We start from the raw sequence: 13,673 nt of genomic DNA, 5'->3' as shown, positions 1-13,673 counted from the left end.
GATCTTCGTCTCGCCTGATTACATGACCTATCCATCTAATGGCTCCTGTACACATCGGCAGACGCGTCCGCGGACGGCATCTGTGGATGCATCAGCAGATGTGTAGATGGGGTAATGTGATCGTTTGTTGTGTATATATCACGTGGGCGGACGTGTCTGCGAAATATCCGATTGTTGTCGGTTTTCCTAGCACAGATCAAAGGGTTTCAGTGCGAACGCCCGATGCCTCTCCACACATCTGACCTCTGACCTCTACGACGCATTAGTTTTCGCAGTGAATTCGAAGTAGATATTGCGTCACCCGAGAATTAACACAGACTGAACGATTTACAGCAGATGTGTACCTACAGATGTGTGGTCAGCTCGTGATGATACATCGGCAGATGCATCCGCAGACGCGTCTGCCGATGTGTAGAGGAGGTATTAGGCGTGCTACCTTAATGAATTTTACAACGTCAGGTTCTCCAAAACTTCTATATGTATATATTATAAATATGTAATAATTAATAAAACAACTATAACAATTATAACTATAACAACTATATACAATTATAATAATTAATAAAATAAAATTTCTATTACAAATATTATAACCATAGTTTTAAAGGACACTTCATCTCCATATAGTTAGATTTTTCATGTCTTTCACACCAGTCCGTATATTTGCACACGAAGCTTTCTCTCCACGGGTTATTTTCTACCTTCACATTCTCTACGTACGTAAGAACACCCAGCAACCCATCGCTCATCTCTTTAAGATCGTTACCATCCAGATTTAAAGTATTAATCTTCGTGAAATCATCAAAAGCGTACTCACTGATCAGTTTGATGTGGTTGTTCTGCAGACGCAACTCGTCGATATAGTGGATGCCTCTAAGGAGGTAGTAGCTGATGAAGGAGAAGTTATTGTAACTTAAATCAAGAAAAGATGGCTCTCCAGGTACCATGTTGGCGAAAGCTACGTCGAAGAAGGGATACGGTTTGTAAGGAACTGCAGGGAAGTGTCTTAGCTTATTGTAGCTCAGATCGATGTATTTCAGGTTCTTGGTGTTAACAAAAAGATTTTTGGGCAGTAGTTCGATATTATTACTGCCCAAATCCAAATTTCTCAGATTTTGGAGGTTATAGAACGCATTTTCACTAATCTGTTTTATCCCGTTACCTCTAAGAGCTATTATATATACAGGTATATTTGTAAAAACATTCGGAGGGACGGAATCAATCTTGTTGAAATTTAAATTGATTTTTCTGATCCGTTTCAGTCCTTTAAATATATTCGGTTGTAATGTCACCAAGTTCGTATTCCTAACGTTCACTGTTTGAAGCAGAAACAAGCTGTCGAATATTCCCGTCTTCAACACTGGAACATCTTCCTCTTCTATTAAGATTTCTGTTATATAGGTTTCGTTTAGTAAAGTTGCTGCTTTCAGTAAAGTCACTGACGTATTGTTTTTGTATATCACAACGGTGATGTTGTTTAACTGCGCTGTTGTGAAGGAAATGCCTAAAAGGCAGAGCACTAAAACGGTGACGGATATTCGGTGCATTATTAAGAACTACTATCTACTTAGAATTCAATGTTTTTAGGTGATATTATGTTTTGGATCAATTATTGGCATTATAAGCAATGATAAGATGTGTGTTATCAGTACCATTTTTGAAGGTCTCGTAATTAGTTCGAATTCATTTATAATAAATCTGAGAACTGTGTATAATTCCTAATACCTGAAGAATTACTGACTTTTTGAAACGTCTTTTACCATGTAAACCTTAAAAATTTACAGGGTGATTCATTAAGAATGTTCAATCTCAGAGTTGTAGATTCTAGACCTCAAAATATTAAGATTTAACTCAAATAAATTGAATAAAATGTGGCTCTTTACGAGTTACAGGGTGTTTTATTTAAAAATTATTTGTACCCAGTACTTTATAACTAATTGACATATCCTTGTCATACTTCACAGAAAGTGAAGGTACTGTGCTCCCTTCTAAATTATGTTAAATAAACGTTTCTAACTACTACCAGAGGCGTACGACAGGGAATAATGAATGGTTGGCCTTTCCCAAATTCTACGCTACTGACGGAAATACTATTTAAGCATAATTTTTAGATTCTCCAATATTTTGTAAATAATATACTCTTCATTCGTAACGATAAAATCATTAGTTTTCGAGATATGAAGTTTAAAATGAAACGGCACAGTGATTGGCACAATACATTAATCAAAATCACTGAGCAGTTTCATTTTGAACTTCAAATATCTCGAAAACTAATGACTTTATCGTTACGAATGAAGAGTATATTATTTACGTAGAAAGTATTGGAGAATCGAAAAATTGCGCTAAAATGGAAACTCCCCCAGTGGCGTATAAGTTGGGAAGGGTCAACCATTCATTGTCCAATGTCGTACGCCTCTGGTAATAGCCAGAAATGTTTATTTATCATAATTTAGTAGGGTGTACAGTACCTACACTTTCTGTCAAGTATGACATGGATATGTCAAATAGTTTTAATGTACTGGGTACAAATAGCTTTTAAATATAACACCCTGACACTACTAAGTAAAGAGCCACATTTTATTGTAAGTGATTTGGGATAAATCTTAAAATTTTGATCTTTAGAATCTACAACTCAGAGGTCAACATCCTTAATGAATCACCCTGTATAGTATATAATTTAATAATTTTATAAAAAATTGTACATTTCTGCAGATCTTAGTAACAGAGGTTATGTTTTTAGTCCATGTGATACAGTATGAAAAAAGTTCAGATTTCTAATTAAGTATCATTAATATAAATTACTTACAGTCGGAAAAAATGAAAGAATAGGGCTTTTCATCGATTGTCATTTGTTTCGAGCTTCTGTCATATGTTGTATAATCTGTGTATAATATTAATATACACGGATTATACGACATGTGACAGAAGCTCGAAACAAATGACTGTGAATGAAAAGCCCTATACCCATGAACGATCACATCAATCACTTATTTTGTTTGATCACAATCATTTGTTTCGAGCTTCTGTCATGTGTCACATAATATTAAGATATCTACGTCATACGTTATTGGCATATAGGGCTTTTCATCGATTGTCATTTGTTTCGAGCTTCTGTCATGTGTCACATAATATTAATATATCTACGTCATACGTCTTTGATTTGTATCATTGGTATTTGCCAATAACGTATGACGTAGATATATTAATATTATGTGCCACATGACAGGAGCTCGAAACAAATGACAATCGATGAAAACCCCTATAGGGCTTTTCATTCACAGTCATTTGTTTCGATCTTCTGTCATATTTCGTATAATCCGTGTATATTAATATTATACACGGATTATACAACATTATGACAGAAGCTCGAAACAAATGACAATCGATGAAAAGCCCTATAACAAACGTTTGTTATAGAAAAAGATAGCAAATACAAAATAAGTGATTGATGTGATCGTTCATGGGTATAGGGCTTTTCATTCACAGTCATTTGTTTCGAGCTGCTGTCATAAGTTGTATAATCCGTGTATATTAATATTATACACAGATTATACAACATATGACAGAAGCTCGAAACAAATGACAATCGATGAAAAGCCCTATACGCTGTGAGCTCGTACGTAGAGGGGATATTTACAAATTCGCGAGCGCCAGTAGTGGCAAGTCTGTAAACGTTTATCGGAAATTTGACATAAGTGTCAAAGTGATTAATTTAAAATTAAATTAAAAACATTAATTATAAAAAATATTAGTTGGTCAAAGCTGTGGTATATATTTTTACCTTAAATATACTTACGTTTTAAATACTGAATTTAAGTTTTTTTAATGTTCCGTAATATGTAATTATAATTAAATCTAAAAATCTTAGCGCCATCTACATGATAATTGTGAAAGTATCCGAAGTAAGAAATTCATATTTTATCAATAGAACGTCAAAATGATTAGCAAAATCTTTAAAAAATCGATTACAATTTAATTAGGTACTTTTTTGCGTTGTAAATATTAAGCGATAACAATTAAATAATAAATTTAAAAATTACCGGTGAAAGTTGAATTAGTAGTCCGCTAGGAGCGACACCAGCGAAGCTCAGAGCGTATACTTTCATTTTTCCGACTGTGCAGCAGATGTTTTTTTACAATTATTTTTCATAGAACATCGACGCCAACTTGTATTTAAACGTTAAGATTCCATGTTAAGCATTTTTTATTACTTAACAATAAATTTAAGACATGTACAGCTGGTTCCTAAAAAAACTGATACGACTCTTAAAGAGTATTTTGTAGAAAATTGAGCAGTGTATTTTGAAGGATAAATACTTATTATTTACATACTGTCACTGTCACTGCCAAATCTTAAAATTTGTCAGATAACTTATTCTGATGAACCTCAAAAAATGGCTCCCAATCAACGAACTGCCAACACTGATGGAATCGCCATTAATCGAATTTAATGACTTCAGGATGAGATAAAGATACTCAGGTAAAGGAGGGAAGATAATCGCCATCTTTCGTAAACAAACAAATTGACAGTGCTTGTCAGGTACGTCAGGGTTGCCAGATTGGGGTATTTTCCCACAATTTTGGGGTAATTTGAAAGCGTGTAGGGGAACTTCTCTAAGCAGAAATGGTTTAGAGATTTTTTGGGGTGAAAATTATGGAAGATTTTAAGGGGTCATGGAAAATTAAATTTGCGGATGTACACGTAGAACTGTATATTATACTCTCATATAATCGAAGAAGATAAGACCTATGAATTATTTCCAGGGCCTTCTGTTGATAAGTAGTATAATTTTTGTTTACTGTTCTCTACATTTGACTACTAATTTATTAAGATGCGGCAAAAATTTAAATTTGGGAGGTTTGAAACAAACAAACATCCACATCATGTTTAAGGCCATCGGTACATAATTCGCAAATATTTTACGGCTATCCCTACCTTTCTGTTTTTACACGGCAAATTACGTGTAAAATTCACACTGGAAAGAACTGGAAATAATTCATAGGTCCTATCGTCTTCGGTTATATGAGAGTATTATTTACAGTTCTATGTTTATTCGCAAATTTAATTTACCATGACTTCTTAAAATCACCCATAATTGTCACCCCAAAAAAATCCCCCAACCCCAACCATTTCTGCTTAGAAAAATTCCCCTAGACGCTTTCAAATTACTCCAAAATTGTGGGAAAATACACCAATCTGGCAACCCTGCTGACTACCACTATCAATTTTTTTGTTTACGAAAGATGGCGATTATCTTCCATCCTTCCCTGACTACGCTATCTCATCCTGGCCGCAATAAATTCGCTTCTTGCCCATTCCATCAGTATTGACAGTTCGTTGGTCATAATAAATATAATATAATGTCAGACCAATCAAATACACTGCTCAAAATGATCAAATCTTACTAAGATATCGAAACTGATCAGTTTTTTTAGGAACAAGCTGTACAAATAAATAATGAATATTGTTTCAAATGCCTGTGCGCTCAGAATTTGCCATTAAAAATCTCCAAGAACCTAGTTCAACGGAAATCCACGAGAGGTCGTCATTGTGACTTAACATCACCAATAACTGCCTCATCTATGTTGAATTCTGTTAATTCATGTAAGACGTCATTAAGTTTTTTGATATACCTTGAACGTTCCATGAACCAAAAACTCATGTCCTTTTTCGAAGCTTATGTCGTCTTTGTTGTTCCGTTCTGTTCCGAGACGTATGATTGGGTCTTCTAACACTTTTTTTCTGGGTTTGGTACTGGGGTTAGCCCCCAACCTGGGGGACCAGAGGTTTGGGTTCAGAGGATCCTTCTCCTAGACGGATCTACAGCTAACAGGTTCCGTCCATTCGGTTAGTTGGTTCACGGGTGGTATTTTATTTCCCACCTACCCTCCAGAAAATTCCGGTGAGAGCACCTGGGGGCACTTCATCTAGTATTTACAGACTCCCCTGAGAGAAAAACAATTTTATTTCTATTATAAATATGTAATAATTATTAAATAATAAAACAACCATAACAATTATAATTATAACAACTATATACAATTATACTAATTAATAAAACAAAATTTCTATTAAAAATATTATAATTACTGTTTTAAAGGACACTTCCTCTCCATATAGTTAGATTTTCCATGTTTTTCACACCAGTCCGTGTATTTGCACACGAATGTATCACTCCACGGGTTATTTTCGACCCTCACACTCTCTACGTACGTAAGAACACTCAGCAACCCTTCGCTCATCTCGTTCAGGTCGTTACTATCTAGATTCAAAGTATTAATCTTCGTGAAATCATCAAAAGCGTACTCACTGATCAGTTTGATGTGGTTGTTGTGCAGACGCAATTCGTCGATATAGTGGATGCCTCTGAGGAGGTAGTAGCTAATGAAGGAGAAGTTATTGTAACTTAAATCAAGAAAGGATGGCTCTCCCGGTACCATGTTGGCGAAAGCTACATCAAAGAAAGGATACGGTTTGTAAGGAACTGCAGGGAAATGTCTTAGCTTATTGTAGCTGAGATCGATGTATTTGAGGTTCTTGGTGTTAACAAAAAGATTTTTGGGCAGTAGTTCGATATTATTACTGCCCAAGTCCAAATTTCTCAGATTTTGGAGGTTATAGAACGCGTTTTCACTAATCTGTTTTATCTCGTTACCTCTAAGAGCTATTATATATACAGGTATATTTGTAAAAACATTCGGAGGGACGGAATCAATCTTGTTGAAATTTAAATTGATTTTTCTGATCCGTTTCAGTCCTTTAAATATATTCGGTTGTAATATCACCAAGTTCGCATTCCTAACGTTCACTGTTTGAAGCAGAAACAAGCTGTCGAATATTCCCGTCTTCAACACTGGCACATCTTCATCTTCTATTAAGATTTCCGTTATATAGGTTTCGTTTAGTAAAGTTACTGCTTTCATTAAAGTCACTGATGTATTGTTTTTGTATATCACAACGGTGATGTTATTTAACTGCGCTGTTGTGAAGGAAATGCCGAAAAAGCAGAGCACTAAAACGGTGACGTATATTCGGACCATTATTAAGAACTACTATCTATTCAATGTTTTGGGGTGATGTTTTGTTTTGGATCAATTATTGGCATTATAAGCAATGATAAGATGTGTGTTATCAGCACCATTTTTGAAGGTCTCTTAATCAGTTCGAATTTATTTATAATAAATCTGAGAACTGTGTATATTTCTTAATAGGTACCTTAAAAATTACTGACTTTTTCAAACGTTTTTTACCATGCAAACCTAGAAATATATAGTAGATAATTTAATAATTTTATAAACAATTGTAGGCTGTGTTCATATTTTAGTATAAATAACAGATTATTTTTTAGTCCATGTAATACAATATGAAAAAAGTTCAGATGTTTTTTAATTAAGTAGCAATAATAATTAAGTAGCAATTTTAATTAAGTAGCAGTTATAAATTACTTACTTGAAGTAATGTAATAGTATTTTTTCAACTTGTGTTGATGACAGCAGAGGGTTGGTGTTTAATCTGCTTATTTGGGCCGAATTAAATGAAACTGTATTTTAATTCTAATACCATTATATTTACATATCACATACGGTGTTGAACCACAACTGTCAACAATTATTACAATACTAATCTAACACTTTTTCGAAATAGTCACGTCTAATAATAAATACCTGGCGCTTTGTTGTTTTTTTTTTGTCAACAAAGCGCCAGGAGAAGATGGAGTCGTAATAGAAGCTATAAAGATGGGTGGACGTGCCCTTCTCAACCAAATAAAAATTTTGTTTACCTTTGTCTAACATATTGTTGCATACCGGAAACATGGAACAATGCAGTAACAAGTTTACTACACAAGAAAGGAGACAAGGCGCACCTAGAAAACTATAGACCAATCAGCTTATTGAACCACATTTATAAAATGTTTACCCGAATCATTACAAGACTAGAAAAAAAGTTAGATTTCTACCAACCCCGAAAACAAGCTGGATTCCGCTCAAAATTCGGAACAAACGACCACCTACAAACAGTAAAAACCCTAATAGAAAAGTCGATAGAATATAACAGACCACTGGTAGTTATCTTCGTAGACTTTCACAAAGCCTTCGACACTGTGGAATTAGACAGCATTATAACTGCTCCGAACAATAGTAGAATAGATTACCGGTCTACAAAGTTAGTGCAAAGATTATACCAAAACGCCACAATGCGTGTAAAACTGCATGATACTACCAGAGAAATTCATATCAAGCGGGGTGTGAGACAGGGCGACACTCTCTCACCTAAATTATTTATAGCGGTCCTCGAATACGCCTTTAAAATGCTAAATTGGGAAAATAGAGGAATAAAAATAGATGGAGAAATGCTCAATCATCTGCGTTTTGCCGACGATATAGTACTTATTACCGAAGATCTGGATGAAGCACAACAAATGCTACTAGAATTAGAAAACGTATCTTCAACAATAGGTCTAAAAATGAACATCAGCAAGACCAAATTTATGACAAATTTTGTTCCCAGCGAACACCTAACCATCCAAAATAAAGTGGTAGAATTGACAGAAAAGTACATATATCTCGGTCATGAAATCGGATTAGGCAAGGATAATCAGACTTGCGAATTTCAACGACAAATAACACATGCTTGGGCGGCGTATGGTTCACTAAGAGACATCTTTAAGAGCAACATCCCGACAGCTATGAAACGGAAGACATTTGACCAATGCGTTCTTCCTATTATGACATACGGAGCAGAAACTCTCACGCTCACAAAAACAACAGCACTAAAAATGCGAGTGACACAAAGGCGTATGGAAAGATCGATTCTCGGCGTGACAAAAAAAGACAAAATAAGGAACCAAGACTTAAGGAAAAGAACAGGTATCACTGATGTCGTTGAACGTATAGCCAAGCTGAAATGGAATTGGGCAGGTCACATAGCGCGACTGAAAGACTCAAGATGGACCAGAAAACTAATTGACTGGCGCCCAAGAGAAGGCAAACGCAGCAGAGGACGACCACCAACACGCTGGATGGACGACATTAACCGAATATCCAAGAAATGGCAACAAGAAGCACAGAACCGTGAAGAGTGGCGAAGAATGGGAGAGACCTATGTCCAGCAGTGGGCAGAAGAGGTTGCATGATGATGATGAATAATAAATACGAATAATAATGTCTTTGCACCTATGTCTGTCTTTATACACAAGAAACTATATCAACCACACGCACAGTTCGATGTCGTGTTTACTTATTATTCGTGGTTTTTTTCTAAGGTTTAATATACGAGTAATAACAATGATAAAGTTATTCAGGATTTAGGTGTAAAATTGTATGATGTAAAATTATATTAATTATATTATAAGAATAATAATATACTACAAAGTGGTCACTGCAAATATAAACATTTAAAAATCCGTTTTTATAAGTGAAAAAAAAAATGCAATTGTACTCCATCGGCAGATGTTTTTTTTTACAATTTTTCATAAAAAATCGACGCCAACTTTTATTCAAACGTGAAGATTCCATGTTAAGCATTTTATGTTACTTAACAATTAATTAAGTTCTGTTAATTCATGTAAGACTTCTTTTTAAGTTTTTTTGATATACCTTAAGCGTTCCCTGTACCAAAAGCCTGTGTCCTTATTCGAAGCTTATGTCATCTTTGTTGTTCCGTTCTATTCCGAGGCGTGTGATTGGGTCTTTTAACCTTTTTTTTCTGGGTTATGTACTGGGGTTAGCCCAATGCCCTAACCTCCCAGCCTGGGGAACGCTTCTTCTAATATTTATAGACGCCTCAGTAAAACAATTTTATTTCTAATATAAATATGTAACAATTATTAAATAATTAATAAAACAACTATAACAATTATAACAACTATAACAACTAAGTACAATTCTAAAAATTAATAAAACAAAATTTCTATTAAAAATATTATAATTACTGTTTTAAAGGACACTTCCTCTCCATATAGTTAGATTTTTCATGTTCTTGACACCAGTCCGTATATTTGCACACGAATGCATCACTCCACGGGTTATTTTCGACCCTCACATTGTCTACGTACGTAAGAATATTCAGTAACCCTTCACTCATCTCGTTCAGATCGTTACTATCCAGATTCAAAGTATTAATCTTCGTGAAATCATCAAAAGCGTACTCACTGATCAGTTTGATGTGGTTGTTGACGCAACTCATCGATATAGTGGATGCCTCTAAGGAGGTAGTAGCTGATGAAGGAGAAGTTATTGTAACTTAAATCAAGGAAGGATGGCTCTCCAGGTACCATGTTGGCGAAAGCTACATCAAAGAAAGGATACGGTTTGTAAGGAACTGCAGGGAAGTGTCTTAGCTTATTGTAGCTCAGATCGATGTATTTGAGGTTCTTGGTGTTAACAAAAAGATTTTTGGGCAGTAGTTCGATATTATTACTACTCAAGTCCAAATTTCTCAGATTTTGAAGGTTATAGAACGCATTTTCGCTAATATGTGTTATCCCATTACCTCTAAGAGCTACTATATACACAGGTATATTTGTAAAAACATTCTGAGGGACGGAATAGATCTTGTTGAAATTCAAACTGATTTTTCTGATCCGTCTCAGTCCTTTAAATATATTCGGTTCTAATGTCACTAAGTTCGTATTTCTTATGTTTATGGTATGAAGCAGAAACAAGCCATCAAATATTCCCGTCTTCAACACTGGCACATCTTGCTTTTCTATAAAGATATCTGTTATATAAGGTTCGTGTAGAAACGTTACTGTTTTCATTAAAGTCACTGACTTGTTGTCTTTGAATATCTCGACAGTGATGTCTTTTAACTGCGCTGTTGCTAAGGAAATGCCGAAAAGGCAGAGCACTAAAACGGTGACGTATATTCGCAGCATGATTGAGAACTACTATCTATTTGGAATTCAATGTTGTGGAGTGATGTTATGTTTTGGATCAATTATTGGCAATGAAAGCAATGATAAAGATGTGTGTGTTATCAGCACCATTTTTGAAGGTCTTGTGATTAGTTCAGATTTGTTTATAATAAATCTGAAAACTGTATACTTATTTATATTTCTTAACCTTTTCGTTTTCTTGAATGTTTATTTTCTTTCGTTGACTATGATGCCATAGTATATTTCAGAATTCTTGGCATGTATAATCAACATTTCAAGCACTTTTTGTGATTTTTTTAAAATATGCTACAAATATTTTATTTTTAAATTTCATAAGCATATTAAGTACAATTCAAAGAATATTCAAAAAAATTTCAAGGAAAAGTATTGAAAAATAAGCCAACGGTGGCAAATTTTTACAGACACCTACAAAAAAATGGATTTTGCGTTGGACATCTAAATCATCACTGGATCATGTGAAACAAAAAAATTAAAAAGATTTTATATGAGTTTTTCGAGGTAAGGATGTCCAGTTTTTTTTATTTTTAACGATTTTTGAGTTTTTTTTATAATTAGGAAGTCAAAAAAAAACAAAATTCTTTATAACAAAAGGGTTCAAATCAATGTATTTATTATTGTTAAGGTACATTCCATGTCAAATCACTCAGGCAAAAAATTTTGGATCTCCGATTTGTCTGAAAATTGGTATATAGCTTCTGCGGGACGTAAAAAGAAGATATTTAAGGTCAAAAAATCTTCTTCTTTGGTGTTTATTTAAACAAATTTGCATTTTTTGTCGTAAAGTATCAATGAAAAACATAATATTTTAATAGAAAGGACTCAAAAATGTCATTATATGGCATTAAAATAAGTTATTTTGAATCAAAACAAGTTTTTGATCAAATTTTATAGTGTAAAAAACGTTAAAATACCGTTTTTTACATTTTCCTCCATTCCCAAAATACATCATCATCGATTTAGCTGAAAATTTGCCCACAGATAGCCAAAAGATAGGACTTTAAGTGGTCAGAAGGATTTGAATTATATTACAATACCAAAAAAGTTACATGCAGTAATATCAGACTCAAAACTATATATTAGTCCAGTCGGGATAGCATTTGACCTTAAATACCGAGCTGCCCAAAATTTTATTTATCTTTAGGGGAGTCAACAGTAGCCTAAATTTAAAATCACGAATGAATTCCTCCGTTACGTTAGCCGCCATCTTGATTTTAAAGGAGAACCTCTTTTGCTCAATATCTCCGCCATTTTTAACTTTTCGACAAAAATGGTAGGAACTGAAATTTTTCCAAATAAATAGTATTTGCAATTATTACAATTTCTTTTTAACAATTTTTGTCGTGAGGTCGATATTTTCGAGTTAATTGTACTTAAAATAGACGCCTATATTGTTGACTATAATATTCCATGTAACTTTTTTGGTATTGTAATATAATTCAAATCCTTCTCACGACTTAAAGTCCTATATTTTGTCTATCTGTGGGAAAATTTTCAGCCAAATCGATTATGATGTATTTTATGAATGGAGAAAAATGTAAAATACGGTATTTTAACGTTTTCTACACTATAAATTTGATGAAAAGCTTGTTTTGAATCAAAGTAACTTGTTATAATGCCATATAATGACATTTTTGAGTCCCTTCTATTAAAATATTATGTTTTCCATTGATACTTTACGATAGAAAATGCAAATTTGTATAAATAAACACCAAATCATTGTAAAATCGCATAAAATAACATTTTGAGAAAAAGAAGAAGAAGAAGAAGATTTTTGACCTTAAATATCTTATTTTTACGTCCCGCAGAAGCTATATACCAATTTTCAGAGAAATCGGAGGTCCAAAATTTTTTTTGCTCCAAAATTGAGTGATTTGAAATGGAATGACCCTTAAACAAAAAAATAAGCCTAAAAACAAATATCTCGATACCTTACGAAACACACTCCTCTCGTTAGCTCACGAAATGTCTAAGAAAATAAATGCAAAATTTCATGTGGATAACGAGTATTTTTAGAGATACAACGTCCACTGTCTTTGAAAAAGCTGTTTTGAGAAAATCGCGTTTAAGGTATTGACAACTTCGTCCTTATTTTTTGTCTGTTAAATCGTAAAGTGTTGCACATCGGAATATATTTTTGAATCGCGGAGTAATCTACAAAAAGAGGGGAAACAGTTGTTGGACGATGAAACTAGGCTCAAGCATGCTGGCGCGAAACCGGAGCAAAGCGAGTCGAAGGTAGGAATATTCAACATTATGTATCTCTGGTGATTTTACTCCGATCAATCTGAAATTTTCAGAGAGTATTCCTAACTGTTTATTTGTATGATTATTTTGTTTTCTATAAAACCTGTAGTACAAGACGTCCAGTAATTGCGATTAAATGCGAGAGTTAGATGACACCACAGACACGCATGGAGAGAATATAAAAGGTCTTATCTGGATAATTTGTTGTTCATGATCATTTATTTAGTAACTGATCATTTATGTATTGATTATTAAGTAATTTATTTATTAACTTGGTATTAACTTCTATTTATTTAGGAAATATAATGTTTCTCCTGTCATAAGCTCATCTTATATAGTCACAATATAATGTTTTTTGCAGATTATAGAACCAGGTGCTGTATTTGACTCTGTAAACCAAATAGGCAAAGTAGATCTCCTATGGCCGAACGAGTTCTTCAGGATGAGGGGAGGCCGCACCTACTGGAAAGACTGGATACCTGAAGAAGGAATGGAAGGAACGGTAAATAAGACAAACAAAGCCTCTCCACT

At 34.0% G+C, this 13,673-nt stretch overlaps 2 protein-coding genes across 4 annotated transcripts in view; one reads left to right on the top strand and one right to left on the bottom strand.

Annotated features, from left to right (window-relative positions):
- The window catches only part of LOC114328959 (pecanex-like protein 1), a 109,992-nt gene that overhangs the window by 79,076 nt on the left and 17,243 nt on the right, over nucleotides 1–13,673 (top strand). The window contains exon 24 of the mRNA XM_050651575.1: nucleotides 13,504–13,644. Coding sequence (XP_050507532.1) covers nucleotides 13,504–13,644 — 141 coding nt within the window. The remainder of the gene's footprint in view (nucleotides 1–13,503; nucleotides 13,645–13,673) is intronic.
- Nucleotides 461–10,962, bottom strand: LOC114328946 (leucine-rich repeat-containing protein 15-like). Of its 3 annotated transcripts, none has more exons than XM_050651584.1 (2): nucleotides 10,371–10,962; nucleotides 461–1,040 (listed from the first exon to the last, which is right to left on the bottom strand). In XM_050651584.1, the coding sequence occupies exons 1-2, from the start codon at nucleotides 10,875–10,877 to the stop codon at nucleotides 588–590; spliced, it is 960 nt and encodes a 319-aa protein (XP_050507541.1). In that variant the 5' UTR covers nucleotides 10,878–10,962; the 3' UTR covers nucleotides 461–587. The 3 variants fall into 3 exon arrangements, with proteins under 3 accessions (XP_050507541.1, XP_028133734.2, XP_028133735.2); XM_028277933.2 differs by having other exon boundaries at nucleotides 461–881; nucleotides 10,212–10,960; XM_028277934.2 differs by lacking the exon at nucleotides 10,371–10,962 and adding an exon at nucleotides 6,376–7,069 and having other exon boundaries at nucleotides 461–881.

The sequence above is a fragment of the Diabrotica virgifera genome, chromosome 1, assembly GCF_917563875.1.
Source record: "Diabrotica virgifera virgifera chromosome 1, PGI_DIABVI_V3a".
NCBI classification, from domain to species: Eukaryota; Metazoa; Arthropoda; class Insecta; order Coleoptera; family Chrysomelidae; genus Diabrotica; species Diabrotica virgifera.
This window is presented reverse-complemented; position numbering and strand designations above follow the sequence as displayed.